The 19,930-nt window shown below is 40.0% G+C and overlaps 1 protein-coding gene across 1 annotated transcript; it reads left to right on the top strand.

Annotated features, from left to right (window-relative positions):
- The first annotated feature begins 506 nt into the window (after positions 1-506).
- Positions 507-2,478, top strand: LOC104673568. The gene has a single exon (XM_010377657.2). It carries the CDS (start codon positions 1,452-1,454, stop codon positions 1,920-1,922), a length of 471 nt encoding a protein of 156 aa, XP_010375959.1. The 5' UTR covers positions 507-1,451; the 3' UTR covers positions 1,923-2,478.
- Positions 2,479-19,930: the final 17,452 nt, after the last annotated feature.

Raw genomic sequence — 19,930 nt, 5'->3', positions numbered from 1 at the left:
ATTCTGACAGCTGGACATGACGGTGGTGCTGGGATTGCAGAGTAATCACAGAGCAAAGAATTTTTTGGTTGACTCAATTCCCTGCTTAGATCTGGACATGCATTGAAACTTTCCTCTCCCTTTTGCTTTCCTGTTATTATTAACTAAATTGTCCTCATGATTTGTGCCTGCCTTTTTTTTTTTTTTTTTTTTTTTTTTTTTTTTTTGAGACGGAGTCTCTGTCGTCCAGGCTTGGAGTGCAGCCACGCAATCTCGGCTCACTGCAAGCTCCTGGGTTCACGCCATTCTCCTGCCTCAGCCTCCCGAGTAGTTGGGACTACAGGTGCCCGCCACCACGTCCAGGTAATTTTTTGCATTTTTAGTAGAGACAGGGTTTCACCATGTTAGCCAGGATAGTCTCGATCTCCTGACCTCATGATCCTCCCGCCTCAGCCTCCCAAAGTGCTGGGATTACAGGCATGAGCCACCACGCCCGGCCGATTTGTGCCTGTCTTTCTATTCCAGGACAACAAATGCTACCATACTCATTCTGAGTCTTCCCGGTCAGAAACCAAGAAGACAGTCATTGCAACAGAAATACAGAGCTTTCAGATACTCCCTTCCTGCTACTCAGATTGTCACGGGATTCCTGGGGCCTTACTTCACCAGCTGGAAACCTCTGTGGCTGGTGGTACCTTCTGCCTGAGTTTTGCTCATGCCTGATGGGCTCCTTTTGTCCACCCATCCTGGAAGGCTGCACTCGGCTCATGCTATCAGCCTGGATCCCATACTTGCCAAGGGAAAGCCAGGCTCCGATTGGTGAGGGGTGTGTGGGCGAGTGAATATGGGGTTCAGTTGTTGCGCACAGCCAGGCACACTGGCTGCTGCAAGGGGGCAGGCAGCTCCAGGCACTGCAGCTGAGCCAGATGTACTACATGCAGCTTCTGTTGTGGGCACTCATGCCTGGACAAGGGGAATGTAGTGGTGCCTGGAAACTTGGAGATGCCAGGAACCACAGAGCCCCAAACTGAGTATCATCATAGCCCTAATGTGGGGAGCCCCTACGTCAGGGCTCCCCTAAGGGCCGCAGCTCTTTTCTCCTCCTCACTCACAACATGGTGAGTGGCGGGGTATGTTTCAGCCCTGTTTGTGTTACAGCCCTTTCAGTCCTGCCATTCAGTACGTCCTGAGTTCTTGTCCCACATCCAGGAATAACGAGGTACATGGAAAACTGGAGGGTAAACAAAGCGGAGAGGAGCTTCACTGAGTGACAGAACAACTGTCAATAGACCCAAAGTGGGTAGCTCCTTTCCGCTGGCAGGTTGCCGCCCTCAGTGGAGAGACCAGGTGTGGGTAGCTCCCATCTGCAGGCAGGCTGTCCCAACATCTCTGTGAGTGTAGCTGAGTGGGGCAAGGGGCGGAAGTGGGAGAGGGTCGTTTATGAGCTTCAGAAGGGAGAAAATGCATTGTGCATGCTGATTGGCCCATGGGCAGCCATAGGCAGGCCTGGAAAAAGCACCATAAGTTCTTACTCCAAGCCATGGACTCCACCCAGAACTAACAGCCCAGACCCTATACTTCAGGCAATCCCTGGCTTGAAGCGGGGGCTTCACTGTGGAGTCACCCTTTTCTGTGCGGAAGTCTGTCTTCCTCCTGCTGCTATCAATCATATTGTTCATAGTGACCACGCTGCTCATGCCGAGGAGTGCCTGCAGGCTCCTTCTAAGCTGCCATCAACTCTGCCTCAGCCTCCCTCCTATGCTGATCGGCGCTCAAAGTCCGAGGGGGCCAAGGGCCAGTGTTTGGCATGTCAGCGTCACCCCAAGCATGCGCACACACGGCCAGCTCAGAAGAGCACTCCGGCTTGGCCTCAACTTTGCTCTAAAATCAGAGTGGGCACCAGGCACAGGGAGAAGTCAGGCAGTGGGAGCAAGCGCTTCTGAGCCTGTGAGGCTGAGGGGGCTCACAGGTCCCCAAGAGCACAGGGCGCCCAGGTCTGCAGCTGTGGCTGGGTGGCTGCAGCAGTGCCTGGGAGGACAGGGCTCCTCCCACCGTGCCAATTCAGAAAGGGGCAGGGCTCCCCCTGTTCCCAGTCCTAGCTGCACCTCCCCAACTTCAGCCCATGTCTTTGCAGCAGCCACTCCAGACGGGCTGCCACTGCCAACAAGATGACCTATTTTGCCAATATTCATCAACTAGAACATATTTCACATAAAGGAATATGCCAATAAGATGGATGCTTTCATTTATGATGAAAATAATTATTACAGCGAATAGTCTGTATAATGGCAGCTATAACAACTGGATCTACTTGACAAGGTGGATGTAACATTTCAAACTATTAAAAAGGGTGTTTTGAATTAATATAAAATAAAGAATGGGGCTGGAAATAACCCATCTACCATTTTACTGAATGAAAAAAACCATTACTATTCTGTATATACTGTGAAGATAGTAAATTGAGACATAAAATATTTTTTGTGACTTAAAAATATAAGTCAAATCAACATAAGTTCTTTCTTTGTCAAAGTTAATGTTTCAAGATAAACACGAAAACATAGAATTAATAAATAGGCAAAGAATAACTCCAGTCCCCTTAACATATTCATGAGCCAATTAAGAAAATATGGTTGGCATTCCATTATTGGTGTTGGGAGGTTTGATTCAAAGAATAATTGGTCTGCTCGTGCATGAGACTATATGCTGAATCTTTTTTTCATATATAACCTGCAGATAATTCATGTCTATTATATATCATTAAAAAATAACTTGGGGCCTATCTACAAGGTAACAACAAAACATTTCTTTGGACAAAATACTATTTTTTTGTAGACTGTCTGCAATACATGAGTGTTCAGTTAGTACTGTATTTACAGAGCCATCAATTCCTTTCTAAAGGGGCTGTCCTATAGTGGATTCAGGCATTTGCATTTACATTGCCCTACTTGTCAATCAGTTTTACTCACTGAGCTTTAATGAAGCAAGTCCAGGAACATGGACCAGAGGAAGAAAAATTGTAAACTTTCAGTGCATCTGTTTCTGCCTCAGAATCATGCATATTTACATTGAAATGTTTTACATGTAACCTATACCACTGCTAGCTCAAAATTTTCACCTTTAAAATATTTCTTTTCAGATTTGATGAAAACATCATCAGTGTAGAGATCAGTTAACAAAAGAAGGACTCATTAGGCTGGCAGATAATAGTAGTATAAGGCTGATATTTGAACAACTGATAACAAAAGATAGAAGTTAGGGAGAGTTAGAATTTGGCATAATATGAAAAAACAGCCTATAAATTCCACATTGCCAGGGATTTGGTTCAGTGTGGTATCTCTGTTTCTTAGGACTGTGTCATACAGTGAGCCCTCAATCAAAATTCTTTTAAATGAGTGGATTAGTTTGTTCTCACAATGCTGTAAGGATGTACCCAAGACTGGGTAATTTATTAAGAAAAAGAGCTTTAATAGACTCAGTTCCACATGGCTGGGGAGGCCTCACAATCATGGTGGAAGGTGAAGGAAGAGCAATGACACATCTCACATGGCAGCAGGCAAGGGAGCATGTGTAGGGGAATTGTCCTTCATAAAACATGAGATCTCATGAGACTTACTCACTATCACAAGAACAGCACGGGAAAAACCCGGCCCCATGATTCAATTACCTCCCACTGAGTCCTTCCCACAACACATGGGGATTGTGGTGGCTACAATTCAGGACGAGATTTGAGTGGGGCAAAGTCAAACCATATCAATGAGTAAACATTGAATGATACAACCCTCTGAAGATGGATCAGATTAACATGTCACTGGAATATCCAGCAAAGACAAAATAATACTTTAGGGATGTTGTAAAGGGGGCTCAAGTTTCACTGAAGCTTTTGGATTTTGATGACCTTATTATGGTTCTACCCAATTAACTTCCAAATCTTAACATAGGAGAAACATAGTGAATAATAGTATCCCTTCTGCCTCATTATAAAAAGCAAAAGTGACATGTTTGAGTACAGAAGATAAATTACCACATTTCTTTTTGAGACCTTCTGCAGAAAAGCCAGAATAAACTAGAAACACTTCCAAGGCCAACTAAGAAATAAGATGTTAAACATTTTTATGTCAAATTTAATCACTGAAGTTAATTTGGTTGATAATTTAAATTAGCAAGAATCAAATTAAGAATAATTTTTTCATCTTTCAGGTATGTTGAAGTACTTAGCACAATCTAATTAAAAGAAGTCTAACCGGGGCGGAGCAAGATGGCCGAATAGGAACAGCTCCAGTCTCCAACTCCCAGCGCGAGCGACACAGAAGACCGGTGATTTCTGCATTTTCAACTGAGGTACTGGGGTCATCTCACTAGGGAGTGCCGGACAATCAGTGCTGGTCAGCTGCTGCAGCCTGACCAGCCAGAGCTGAAGCAGGGCGAGGCATCGCCTCACCTGGAAGCACAAGGGAGAAGGGGATCCGTTTTCCTAGCCAGGGGAACTGAGACACACAACACCTGGAAAATCGGGTAACTCCCACCCCAATACTGCGCTGTAAGCATACAGGCACACCAGGAGAATATATCCCACACCTGGCCGGGAGGGTCCCACGCCCACGAAGCCTCCCTCACTGCTAACACAGCAGTCTGCTGCGATCTATCCGCAAGGCAGCAGCGAGGCTGGGGGAGGGGCGCCCGCCATTGCTGAGGCTTAAGTAGGTAAACAAAGCCGCTGGGAAGCTCGAACTGGGTGGAGCTCACAGTAGCTCAAGGAAGCCTGCCTGTCTATGTAGTCTCCACCTCTGGGGACAGCGCACAGCTGAAGACCAACAGGGGAAGTAGCGGGAGCCGGTGCAGACGCGAACGACTCTGTCTGACAGCTTTGGGGAGAGCCGTGGATCTCCCAACGCGGAGGTTGAGATCTGAGAACGGACAGACTGCCTGCTCAGGTGTGTCCCTGACCCCTGAGTAGCCTAGCTGGGAGAAATCCCCCACTAGGGGCAGTCTGACACCCCACACCTCACAGGGTGGAGTACACCCCTGAGAGGAAACTTCCAAAGGAAGAATCAGACAGGTACACTCGCTGTTCAGCAATATTCTATCTTCGGCAACCTCTGCTGCTGATACCCAGGCAAAAAGGGTCTGGAGTGGACCTCAAGCAATCTCCAACAGACCAACAGACAGTCCTTCTGACTGTCAGAAGGAAAACTATCAAACAGGAAGGACACCTATAGCAAAACCCCATCAGTACATCACCACCATCAAAGACCAGAGACAGATAAAACCACAAAGATGGGGAAGAAGCAGGGCAGAAAAGCTGGAAATTCAAAAAATAAGAGTGCATCTCCCCCTGCAAAGGAGCGCAGCCCATCGCCAGCAACGGATCAAAGCTGGTCAGAGAATGACTTGGACGAGAGGAGAGAAGAAGGCTTCAGTCCATCAAACTTATCAGAGCTAAAGGAGGAATTACGTACCCAGCGCAAAGAAACTAAAAATCTTGAAAAAAGAGTGGAAGAATTGACAGCTAGACTAATTAATGCAGAGAAGATCATAAACGAAATGACAGAGATGAAAACCATGACACGAGAAATACGTGACAAATGCACAAGCTTCAGTAACCGACTCGATCAACTGGAAGAAAGAGTATCAGCGATTGAGGATCAAATGAATGAAATGAAGCGAGAAGAGAAACCAAAAGAAAAAAGAAGAAAAAGAAATGAGCAAAGCCTGCAAGAAGTATGGGATTACATATAAAGACCAAATCTATGTCTGATTGGGGTGCCTGAAAGTGAGGGGGAAAATGGAACCAATTTGGAAAACACTCTTCAGGATATCATCCAGGAGAACTTCCCCAACCTAGTAGGGCAGGCCAACATTCAAATTCAGGAAATACAGAGAACGCCACAAAGATACTCCTCCAGAAGAGCAACTCCAAGACACATAATTGCCAGATTCACCAAAGTTGAAATGAAGGAAAAAATCTTAAGGGCAGCCAGAGAGAAAGGTCGGGTTACCCACAAAGGGAAGCCCATCAGACTAACTGCAGATCTCTCGGCAGAAACTCTACAAGCCAGAAGAGAGTGGGGGCCAATATTCAACGTTCTTAAAGAAAAGAATTTTAAACCCAGAATTTCATATCCAGCCAAACTAAGTTTCATCAGTGAAGGAGAAATAAAATCCTTTACAGATAAGCAAATGCTTAGAGATTTTGTCACCACCAGGCCTGCCTTACAAGAGACCCTGAAGGAAGCCCTAAACATGGAAAGGAACAACCGGTACCAGCCATCGCAAAAACATGCCAAAATGTAAAGACCATTAAGGCTAGGAAGAAACTGCATCAACTAACGAGCAAAATAACCAGTTAATATCATAATGGCAGGATCAAGTTCACACATAACAATATTAACCTTAAATGTTAATGGACTAAATGCTCCAATTAAAAGACACAGACTGGCAAACTGGATAAAGAGTCAAGACCCATCAGTCTGCTGTATTCAGGAGACCCATCTCACATGCAGAGACATACATAGGCTCAAAATAAAGGGATGGAGGAAGATCTACCAAGCAAATGGAGAACAAAAAAAAGCAGGGGTTGCAATCCTTGTCTCTGATCAAACAGACTTTAAACCATCAAAGATCAAAAGAGACAAAGAAGGCCATTACATAATGGTAAAGGGATCAATTCAACAGGAAGAGCTAACTCTCCTAAATATATATGCACCCAATACAGGAGCACCCAGATTCATAAAGCAAGTCCTTAGAGACTTACAAAGAGACTTAGACTCCCATACAATAATAATGGAAGACTTCAACACTCCGCTGTCAACATTAGACAGATCAACGAGACAGAAAGTTAACAAGGATATCCAGGAACTGAACTCATCTCTGCACCAAGCGGACCTAATAGACATCTATAGAACTCTCCACCCCAAATCAACAGAATATACATTCTTCTCAGCACCACATCGCACTTATTCCAAAATTGACCACATAATTGGAAGTAAAGCACTCCTCAGCAAATGTAAAAGAACAGAAATTATAACGAACTGTCTCTCAGACCACAGTGCAATCAAACTAGAACTCAGGACTAAGAAACTCAATCAAAACCGCTCAACTACATGGAAACTGAACAACCTGCTCCTGAATGACTACTGGGTACATAACGAAATGAAAGCAGAAATAAAGATGTTCTTTGAAACCAATGAGAACAAAGATACAACATACCAGAATCTCTGGGACACATTTAAAGCAGTGTGTAGAGGGAAATTTATAGCACTACATGCCCACAAGAGAAAGCAGGAAAGATCTAAAATTGACACTCTAACATCACAATTAAAAGAACTAGAGAGGCAAGAGCAAACACATTCAAAAGCTAGCAGAAGGCGAGAAATAACTAAGATCAGAGCCGAACTGAAGGAGATAGAGACACAAAAAACCCTCCAAAAAATCAATGAATCCAGGAGTTGGTTTTTTGAAAAGATCAACAAAATTGACAGACCGCTAGCAAGGCTAATAAAGAAGAAAAGAGAGAGGAATCAAATAGTTGCAATAAAAAATGATAAAGGGGATATCACCACTGACCCCACAGAAATACAAACTACCATCAGAGAATACTATAAACGCCTCTACGCAAATCAACTAGAAAATCTAGAAGAAATGGATAATTTCCTGGACACTTACACTCTCCCAAGGCTAAACCAGGAAGAAGTTGAATCCCTGAATAGACCAATAGCAGGCTCTGAAATTGAGGCAACAATTAATAGCCTACCCACCAAAAAAAAGTCCAGGACCAGATGGATTCACAGCTGAATTCTACCAGAGGTACAAGGAGGAGCTGGTACCATTCCTTCTGAAACTATTCCAATCAATAGAAAAAGAGGGAATCCTCCCTAACTCATTTTATGAGGCCAACATCATCCTGATACCAAAGCCTGGCAGAGACACAACAAAAAAAGAGAATTTTAGACCAATATCCCTGATGAACATTGATGCAAAAATTCTCAATAAAATACTGGCAAACCGGATTCAGCAGCACATCAAAAAGCTTATCCACCATGATCAAGTGGGCTTCATCCCTGGGATGCAAGGCTGGTTCAACATTCGCAAATCAATAAACATAATCCAGCATATAAACAGAACCAAAGACAAGAACCACATGATTGTCTCAATAGATGCAGAAAAGGCTTTTGACAAAATTCAGCAGCCCTTCATGCTAAAAACGCTCAAGAAATTTGGTATTGATGGAACGTACCTCAAAATAATAAGAGCTATTTATGACAAACCCACAGCTAATATCATACTGAATGGGCAAAAACTGGAAAAATTCCCTTAGAAAACTGGCACAAGACAGGGATGCCCTCTCTCACCACTCCTATTCAACATAGTGTTGGAAGTTCTGGCTAGGGCAATCAGGCAAGAGAAAGAAATCAAGGGTATCCAGTTAGGAAAAGAAGAAGTCAAATTGTCTCTGTTTGCAGATGACATGATTGTATATTTAGAAAACCCCATCGTCTCAGCCCAAAATCTCCTTAAGCTGATAAGCAACTTCAGCAAAGTCTCAGGATACAAAATTAATGTGCAAAAATCACAAGCATTCATATACACCAGTAACAGACAAGCAGAGAGCCAAATCAGGAATGAACTTCCATTCACAATTGCTTCAAAGAGAATAAAATACCTAGGAATCCAGCTTACAAGGGATGTAAAGGACCTCTTCAAGGAGAACTACAAACCACTGCTCAGTGAAATCAAAGAGGACACAAACAAATGGAAGAACATACCATGCTCATGGATAGGAAGAATCAATATCGTGAAAATGGCCATACTCCCCAAGGTTATTTATAGATTCAATGCCATCCCCATCAAGCTACCAATGAGTTTCTTCACAGAATTGGAAAAAACTGCTTTAAAGTTCATATGGAACCAAAAAAGAGCCCGCATTGCCAAGACAATCCTAAGTCAAAAGGACAAAGCTGGAGGCGTCACGCTACCTGACTTCAAACTATACTACAAGGCTACAGTAACCAAAACAGCATGGTACTGGTACCAAAACAGAGATATAGACCAATGGAACAGAACAGAGTCCTCAGAAATAATACCACACATCTACAGCCATCTGATCTCTGACAAACCTGAGAGAAACAAGAAATGGGGAAAGGATTCCCTATTTAATAAATGGTGCTGGGAAAATTGGCTAGCCATAAGTAGAAAGCTGAAACTGGATCCTTTCCTTACCCCTTATACGAAGATTAATTCAAGATGGATTAGAGACTTAAATGTTAGACCTAATACCATAAAAACCCTAGAAGAAAATCTAGGTAGTACCATTCAGGACATAGGCATGGGCAAGGACTTCATGTGTAAAACACCAAAAGCAACGGCAGCAAAAGCCAAAATTGACAAATGGGATCTAATTAAACTAAAGAGCTTTTGCACAGCAAAAGAAACTACCATCAGAGTGAACAGGCAACCTACAGAATGGGAGAAAATTTTTGCAACCTATTCATCTGACAAAGGGCTAATATCCAGAATCTACAAAGAACTCAAACAAATATACGAGAAAAAAACAAACAACCCCATCAAAAAGTGGGGAAAGGATATGAACAGACATTTCTCAAAAGAAGATATTCATACAGCCAACAGACACATGAAAAAATGCTCATCATCACTCGCCATCAGAGAAATGCAAGTCAAAACCACAATGAGATACCATCTCACACCAGTTAGAATGGCAATCATTAAGAAGCCAGGAAACAACAGGTGTTGGAGAGGATGTGGAGAAATAGGAACACTTTTACACTGTTGGTGGGATTGTAAACTAGTTCAACCATTATGGAAAACAGTATGGCAATTCCTCAAGGATCTAGAACTAGATGTACCATATGGCCCAGCCATCCCACTACTGGGTATATACCCAAAGGATTATAAATTATTCTACTACAAAGACACATGTACACGTATGTTTATTGCGGCACTATTCACAATAGCAAAGACTTGGAATCAACCCAAATGTCCATCTGTGACAGACTGGATTAAGAAAATGTGGCACATATACACCATGGAATACTATGCAGCCATAAAAAAGGATGAGTTTGCGTCCTTTGTAGGGACATGGATGCAGCTGGAAACCATCATTCTTAGCAAACTATCACAAGAAGAGAAAACCAAACACCGCATGTTCTCACTCATAGGTGTGGGAACTGAACAATGAGATCACTTGGACTCGGGAAGGGGAACATCACGCACTGGGGCCTATCATGGGGAGGGGGGAGGGGGGAGGAGGGAGGGATTGCATTGGGGAGTTATACATGATATAAATGATGAATTGATGGGTGCTGACGAGTTGATGGGTGCAGCACACCAACATGGCATAAGTATACATATGTAACAAACCTGCACGTTATGCACATGTACCCTAGAACTTAAAGTATAATAAAAAAATAAATAAATAAATAAATAAAATAAAATAAAATAAAAAAGAAGTCTAACCTAGTCATCAGAAATTCTTGAATACATTGTTGAATTTTTCTCCTTCAGTATTGTGTGTGTTTTTTTTCCTTTTTCCTAGAACTAAAAATCTGTTTGTTTTTTATTTGTTTGTTTGCAAAGCAAAGTTTTTAACAACTTTCTAATGAAATTATTCTCTTTCAGATATTCAAATAATTTGGAATTTGTTGTCAGTTTCAGAGTTTGGCTTAGTCCAAGACCGTAAATATTCAGCTTGACATCACAAGACATCTGCTCTTTGATTGCAATATGCTACTTTTATGATTTTCTTTCAAGAACTCTGAGTTTTATTTACATGTACCAGATTACATCCTATAAAACTTGAAGTGACTGCTTAGCATTAAGACTTGCAAATAACAATAAGATATATGCAGACACACGTTAATAAATTGGCCTTTATATTTTCCCCTCATGGTGCAATAGCTCATAGTTCCTCAGTAATTCCAGAGAAGAGAGGCAAGGATGCAGAGGCTTGGAGTTCATTTCAGACCTGGCGCTAATTTTACACATACATAAAAAAAATTAATTATGGTAAAGTTCATTGCTAATGCTAAAAAGCAGCGTGTATGTGTGAGGGTCATGGAAGTGGAGAGAGATTTACCTCTTATGAATACTGAATTATTGAACTTAAGAAAGAAATATGGCTTTTTTTAACTGACTTGAGTCCTCTTTATATTAAGGATTCCCTTGTTTTCTATTTGTGTCTCTTTCATATAGAGCTTACATTTTGTTGTTTGTTCCCTTGCTACAAACTGAGGCCAAGGTTTGACTTCTAAAGTATTCTTTTCAAAGCTCTCAATTACTTAAAAATCCCTGGATTATCTAAAACTTCCTACAGACTACATTTATTTTAAAATAATTGTGTGTGAATGGTTTTGTTCATTAACCATAGATTTAAAAGTGCAAAAAAACATGAACTATGAGGAACAAAAAAAGATGCTTCAAGACCTTTATGACTAAGTGTGTTGAATAATATATCTAAATAAGATGATCAAATAATGAAAGAGAATAAGCATGGTCATTATTTTATATCTATCAGTGACATTGGCCCTTCTGCTTAGAAGATGTTTCTTAAAAATCTTATTTTTTATGTAGCCTATTTAATGTTTCGAATTTGCAAGTATAAGAAAGCAAAATGGTCATGTTTGAAAGCCTGTTGCAGGGCTGAACTAAACTCAGTAAGTGATGCCAGCATCACTGTCATAAATTTGTTTAATATAGTTGCTGCATCAGCATTCAGTTGTAGACCTGACATAAGTTGTTTGAAACCTAGTCCAACCCCATCGCTTTGGTTAAATTAAAACTTCCCCTCCCCATAGTGGTTGTTTACAATATAGACTGCTTGTTGTTTGGGCCTCCTCTCACAGGCCCAAAATCCAACATACCCCACATCTGCTAACTACAATAAAACACATGGTTAACACCAGAGTTATGTAAATAAGTTGTCCCTTTGCTGTGTTTTCTTTAAACTAGCCAATCCACAACTGCCACAGGAAAGCCTAAGGAATAATGCCCACCGACCTTAATAAACGCATAGTCCCACCAGTTGCTCTCTTTCTCTGTCTCTCTTCACCAGCACCCACATGTTGAGCTCCCTGCTGCCTCTGGGTTTTTGCAGTCCTCCCATCAGCATCCTTTGCCTCTCTGGTCCTGTGAGTAATAAATTTCTTCTGTTTCACACATTTTGGTTTTACTTCCTCCTTGTGTCTCACCTGACACACACACCCACATTTAACTTTTCACTGGTCAGGGCTCTCCCAGAGAGTGGCTATCTTGGCTTATGGCCAGTCTCATGACAGACTTTAACACCAAATTAAATTAAAAGGAAACCGTAACAATAGAAATCACAACCATCAGACTCAACAGGTCACCCTGCCCAATACCAACACCTCCTGAGTTAGCCATCAAATGCAGAGCTAGAAACTTATTACAAATGAGATTCAAAGCAAGGAAAGTTCTACAGATTTGTGTTCAGTTATAAATATTTTCCAAAATTATTGCTTACTTTTGTGAGAATTTTCTTTTAATTCCCTGGAGTCATTGGAAAATAGAATTGCATACAAAGAATACATAGGAAGGGTTTAAATAATGCAGGCTGACTTTTCTAATTAAGGCCTTAAAAGCAGTTCTCATGGTCAAGCTATAACTGTCAGGGAGCATTTCCCATAAATGTTTTGACTCATGTTAGAATTACAAATTATTTATAACTGAACTAGAAAGTAAATCTCCAAGAAATCATTGAAATGTATAGAACTTTATAATACATAGTTTAAGCAGAATTTTCAACAGATACCCAGGCAGCTAACCATCTCTACTCATTTCTAACATCATAAACATAAGACACAGAGTAATAATGAATAATGAACACTCTATACTTCAGTAAAGTGTCTATTGGCTTGAAAATGTTAAACACAATAAAAAATAACTCATTCATTTATATTGTCTAACACTGTTTAGGCAAATAAAATTTTTATTCACCACATTTTATACTTACTTAGAATCTAATAACTACAAAATATTGAAGTATTTAAAATGGCATAGTGCTATTAGTGATTATCATGGTTTACACTAGCTGCTTTGAAAATGAATGCTTAGAAGCTTTTCCAACAATATTAGGTAATGTTTAAACTCTATGCTCAACTTTCTTCTGTCAGTTACATGAGATAGCAGGTACCTTAATTGGATGTCTTATTTCAGGATATCTGGGTGAATAATCCCTGCATAAGCATGAGAAAGGCCCTGGACAAAAAGTAGAACTTCCATTTAATGTTCTCTATGTGATCAAATGAGGTTTCCAATGTTTGTTTATCTTTAAATTATCTCCAAAAACATAACTCTAGAGATATTTTGTTAGTCCATTCTCACACTCCTATGAAGAGCCATCCTGAGACTGGGTAATTTATGAAGAAATGAGGTTTAATTGACTCTCAGTTCTGCAGGCTGAACAGGAAGCATGGCTGGGAGGCCTCAGGAAACACAAGCATGGCAGAAGGTGCAGGGGAAGCAAGCATTTATTCTCATGGCCAGCAGAAGAGAGAAAGAGTAAAGGGGGAAATGCCACACACTGTTAAACCATCAGATCTTGTGAGAACTCATTCACTATCATGAGGACAGCAAGGGGAAAATTTCTCCCAATGATCCAGTCACCTCCCACTAGGTACCTCCTCCAATATTGGAAATTTTAACTCAACATGAGACTTGGGTGGGGACACAGAGCCAAACCATATCAGCTATAGCCCCATATTATGCAATTCAACTACTAATTAAGTGCTGAAAACATACGCACACTAGTAAGTACTATAGGCTACCATAGTTTCACTCCTTTTACATAAATTTAAGTAAAAACAAAAAAAGTTATTATTCTCATCCTCAAACCACTACTTTTTTAATGCACTGGTAATCAGTCCAAAATACGTTCAATTGTTTTTTGCCTACTCAATAATTTTTGTATTAAGACTCATGTTTGCCATGGATTAAATTATTTGCCAAATGCCTGCAAGTATCCTAGGCTTAGAGGAACTAAGGCCAGGGAATATTCATTGGTATATGCAATATTCATACTAAGTTCTCCGTGAGCATGTAGATATGAAATGTAACACTTCAAAACTGGAGATTTGTTATCAGATCTTTATTATGATATCATTATTGGGTATCTTTATTATTAGAGAAAATGAGTGATGCTGAAAAGAACACCAAAATGTGGAAGTTTCAAAAAGAAGCATATTGAGAAATAAATTTAAGATAGTGTCTAATATAGTGATTTCAAAATAGTATTTGGGAAAAATCCTTTTGTTAAATATTGTTTGTGTCTTCTATAAAATAAGTCAAAACATAGGTATAGTGTTAACTTTTCCTTACAGTCAGGAATTATTAAGATATTACAGGAAAAAAAGAGTAACAAAGTACACTACACATTGACTTGTGAAAAAACAGCATTGAAGTTTCTGTTAGTTCAAAGTTATAATCTTTCAAATACACTGAAAAGGTCTTAAAATGTCTGGATCAGATTCATCTTGATCAATGGTCTATTTTCCAGGCTCTTCCCACTGGTATACCAATTCTGAATCTTGATTCCCATGTAAGTTTGAAAAAGCCAACGGAAGCAATTACCAAGAACACTTTTCTAAAAACCTACATTTAGAATGAGTAGTAACTTTCTCTGCAATCAACTTAGACAGCTAACCATTCATTTTGACCTCCAGAAAAAAATAAAGCAAAAAAAAATTGACCGAACGCTGATCTTAAAAATCTTATATGTATTGTATGATCAGGGTTTCTATATCATATTTAAAATGCGATGCTTTTAATGTATTGTATGGGAAGACCCTGCATCTATTACAGTGCACTACGACAGAGACAGATAGCTTCATCCAGTGAAATAAACCTATAACCGGAGGCCAAAATAATTTACCTACCTTTGGCATATATCTTAAATGCCAGTTAAATTTGATATTGGAAAATACTCATTGGGGAATTTGCCTGTATACTTGGCATCTACAGCACTGGCTCTGTACCACCCACTCAGTCCCTGGAGAGTCCTGCCAGCATCTTCTCTTCCCTGAACTTCAGAAGAAGCCATCTGCTAATGACACAGCCAGGAACCCGATCTCAGAAAGTCTTAAGCTGTTTTACTTCCATTTTTGTCTCAATCACTTTAAAGTCTCGCTGCTTTTTTCTTTCTGCTGGTGATCCAGGAGGTCTGCACCCCAACTCCTCTGTTCTGCTCATCCCAGAAAACCTTCTTCCATCTGACTCCTTAAGGCATTTCCCCTTTTGTTCATTCGACAGATTCAGGCTGGGTCTCTTGTTTCTCTTCCATACATTTGCTTGTCTGTAAATATCAAGCATTCACTCAAGGGTTTTCAAGTCTTTACAGTCATTTGCAATTATTATAATTATTTGCAGTCTTTTGGCAAATAATTTAATCCATGGCAAACATGAGTCTTAATACAAAAATTATTGAGCAGGCAAAAAATAATTGAACATATTTTTGACTGATTACCAGTGCATTAAAAAAGTAGAGGTTTAAGGATGGGAATAATAAATGTTTTGTTTTCACTTAAATTTATATAAAAGGAGTGAAAATACAGGGCTTACATTCTTTACTATAAGGAGAAAAAGGAAAGTATAATATCATCTACAGTTTGATTTGAAATATATAAAATCTATTTAGCATAGGGAGAAACTCAAAGAAAATATTAGAAATGTCAGTAATTGTTCTGGCAAAGTTTTCCCCACTTTCCCGTATTTCTTACATTTTCTGTTAATCTGTCCTGTTTTCATAACAAAATAGTATCATTATCTTAAAATAAAAGATTTTTTTATTCTATATTTGGGGGAGGTTGATACAAGTGATGTTTTTAAATAGTAAAACCAAGCAGATGACTACAAAATATGACAGTATTGTATGACAAACAGATTTGTCAGTATTTCCATTAAAATACAAATTGGAACTTATACAAACAACAATTAAAAAGAGGAAGATTACATTTTTAAAAAATATTAATCTGAAACAATATCATAAAATCACTTCACTCTTCATGAAAAAAAGTTTCTGATTTTAAAAAACATAGATATACAATTTTGGGTATGTATAAATTGCATATTGTCATGCAATGTTATTTTGTAATGCATATGTAATACATATGTTAACATATGTAATGCATATCTTATTTACTTGACTTAGTCAGTCCTAAATGTATGCATATTTCAAAACATCATGTTGTACACAATAAACATGCACTATTTTTATTTGTCAAATAAATAAATAAAAAGATGCATTCTGTTTTTTTTAAGTATCATCCCTCAGCACAACTAAGCAGGGAAGCATGATGTTCTGACAGGTTAGAAGAGGATCCATCAGTTCAAATCTATCCCTGCATCAATAGTGTGTCTATCTGCTCAAGCAAACAGAGCTCTGGAGATGCCTACAATAAATCCCCAAAATGGAACTAAGTACATTTACTTGGGAGCTTCCATATATAGGCAGAAAGGTCGCCTTGTTATCCAACTATTCATCCTATGTGTGCCTTCTGTTCTGATGTTGCACACATAAGCAAAATAAATCCTAATCTGAAAACATTCACTAATAAATTCACACTACTTCCCAGATGACTCTAGTGTTTAGTGATATCTTTGGGCATCTGTCTCTTAGTGATTTGGGACATCTGATAATGCCATGCAAATCACTTGCATAGAGAAATTAAAATTGAAAGATTGCATGAAACACACACAAAAACTTTGACAAATTAATGCTTACGAAAGTTAGACTAGTGAATAGTCTAGAGAAAATGGACAGAATGATAAAGAAACAAGAATGATGACTAACAAAGGATTAGAGATCGATCTTCAGGACAAATGACTTTATAATTACACTACACAGTCAAAGATGAAATGAAAATGATAATATCTTAATATATTAATTTGTCTGAAAATTTACACCAATCAAAATTAATCTTTGATTCATTCTGAGTCATGTTGAGTTAACATATAGATGGAATTATAATACATTGCATAATATACAGTTTCATTTTCTAAAACTGATATCACAATCAAATCTTTTTTTCTTTGACTATTCACCATGTTCTTTGGCTTAAGTGTTCTCTTAAAAAGAGATATCAATTTTTTCATATACTACAAAGACCAAGAGTATATTTTTCACAATATAAGCCTTAAGAAAAGATTACATTTTTCTTTTGAGGAATACGTCGTGTGCTAAAGGTTAAGAATTTCATTTGGAAGAAACTTTTTAATCATAGTCACCTACCAGCACCCTCCCTCCCAATTCTCACCTATTCTGAAGTTATAACGAGCTTAAGAACTTCTACAAAAGCAAAGCCATTAATATACCTGAACAATGTCTATTGAAACTATAGATGAAAGCTAAAAAGTGAGAGAGAAAAAAAAAAAGATGAAAGTGAGATTCAAATAGAAGGGAAATAACAGTGAGAAATACGTAAGAGTTGTAAGTTGCATGAAACAATAATTTTGCAGAGCACCATCAAAATTATCTTAGCAATACCAAGACTACTGTCTTTGAATTGTAGTTAAGCCAGTGAAAGAGAAAATACAGTACAGAACCCTCCCCTCGTTAAGCTAGCTTTGTGTCACTTCTTGTATATTTTCTTCCATGTCTTTAATCTTCTCACCTAGAATGACCTCTGCCTTCCCACCTCCACCTATGCAAAACCACCCCTTGCTGCAGAGTCCAAATGAAGCTGCACTTCCTTGGTGACTTCCATGATCACTCCGTTTACAATGAACTGTAGCACTTGGTTGTTTAAATATAAACTCAGTCTTTTACTGCTAGTTCCATGTTATGTTTGTATGATTGTGTCTGTAATTAATCTGTGAGCTCCTTGTGGGCAGAGGTTGAGTTTCTTTCATCTTTGTAACCATATTGCCCTGCGTGTTGTCTAACACATAACAGTCACTGAAGAAATGTTTTCTTGTATGAATAGACAGAATATATATCATTCAGAAACTAGAATAGTGCTTGGCACCATTGAGTCAAAGAAATAGGTGATCACTTGATGTAACCTGAGGCATTTTTTTCTTTGTTTCAAACCAGCTGAATGTGAATTTAGTAAAGGTTTTCCTGAAATTTGCATATATAAATATTAAGAATAATTCACTCTCGACTTTCCTTACTATTTTCCTTCTTTATCAATCATCAGGTGATATGGTTTGGCTCTGTGTCCCCACCCAGTTCTCATCTTGAATTGTACTCCCATAATTCCCATGTGTTGTAGGAGGAACCCGGTGGGAGATAATTTGAATCACTGGGGCAGTTTCCCCCATACTGTTCTCATGGCAGTGAATAAGTCTCATGAGATCCGATGGGTTTATCAGGGGTTTCTGCTTTTGCATCCTTCCCATTTTCTCTGCCGCTGTCATGTAAGAAGTGCCTTCAGCCTCCCACTATGATTCTGAGGCCTCCCCAGCCATGTGGAACTGTAAGTCCAATTAAACCTCTTTTTCTTCCCAGTCTCAGGTATGTCTTTATCAGCAGCGTGAAAACAGACTAATACAGTAAATTGGCACCAGAAGAGTGGGGCGGTGCAGAAAAGTTATCTGAAAATGTGGAAGCTGCCTTTGGAACCGGGTAACAGGCAGAGGTTGAAGCAGTTTGGAGGGCTCAGAAGAAGGAAAATGTGGGAATGTTTGGAACTTTCTAGAGACTTGTTGAATAGCTTTGCCCAAAATGTCGATAGCGATATAGACAATAAGGTCCAGGCTGAGATGGTATCAGACAGATGAGGAACTCGTTGGGAACTGAAACAAAGGTGACTCTTATGTTTTAGCAAAGAGACTGGCAGCCTTTTGCCCCTGCTCTAGAGATTTGTGGAACTTCGAACTTGAGAAAGATGGTTTAGGGTACCTGGTGGAAGAAATTCCTAAGCCCCAAAGCATTCAAGAGGTTACTTGGGTGTTGTTAAGGACATTCAATTTTATAAGAGAAGCAGAGCATAAAAGTTTGGAAAATTTGCAGCCTGACAATGTGATAGAAAAGAAAATCCCATTTTCTGAGGAGAAATTCAAGCTGCCTATAGAAATTTGCGTAAGTAACAAGTAGCCAAATGTTAATCCCCAAGACAATGGGGAAAACGTCTCCAGGGCATGTCAGAGGTCTTCTCTGAAGCCTTCACAGGCCTGGAGGCCTAGGAGAAAATGGTTTCTGGTTTTGTGGGCTGGGCCTAGGGTCTCCTTGCTGTGTGAAGTTTAGGGACTTGTTGCCCTATGTCCCAGCCACTCCAGTCATGACTAAAAGGGGCTAAGGTAGAACTCAGGCTGTTGCTTCAAAGGGTAAAAGCCCAAGTCTTGGCAGTTTCCATGTGGCCTTGAGTGTGTAGGTGCACAGAAGTTAAGAACTGAGGTTTGGGAACCTCCGCCTAGATTTCAGAGGATGTATGGACTTGCATGAATGCCCAGGCAAAAGTTTGCTGCAAGGGCGGGGCACTCATGGAGAACATCTGCTAGGGAAGTGCAGAAGGGAAATGTGGGTCAGAGCACCGACACATAGTCCCTACTGGGGCACTGCCTCGTGGAGTTGTGAGAAGAGGGCCATCATCCTCCAGACCCCAGAATGGTGGATCCACCAACAGTTTGCACCATGTGCCTGGAAAAGCCACAGACACTCAATACCAGCCCGTGAAAGCAGCTGGGAGGGGGCTATACCTGGCAAAGCCACAGGGGCAGAGCTGCCCAAGACTATGGGGACCCACCTCTTGCATCAGCATGATCCGAATGTGAGACCCGGAGTCAAAGGAGATCATTTTGGAGCTTTAAAATTTGACTGTCCTGCTGGACTTTGGACTTGCATGGGCCCTGTCACTCCTTTGTTTTGGCCAGTTTCTCCCTTTTGGAATGGCTGTGTTTACCCAATACCTGTATCTGCATTGTTTCTAGGAAGTAACTAGTTTGCTTTTGATTTTCCAGGCTCATATGTCGAAGGGACTTGCCT

The sequence above is a fragment of the Rhinopithecus roxellana genome, chromosome 18, assembly GCF_007565055.1.
Source record: "Rhinopithecus roxellana isolate Shanxi Qingling chromosome 18, ASM756505v1, whole genome shotgun sequence".
In the NCBI taxonomy this organism is placed as follows: Eukaryota; Metazoa; Chordata; class Mammalia; order Primates; family Cercopithecidae; genus Rhinopithecus; species Rhinopithecus roxellana.
The sequence above is the reverse complement of the archived record's forward strand: the minus strand, read 5'-3'. Positions and strand labels throughout refer to the sequence as shown.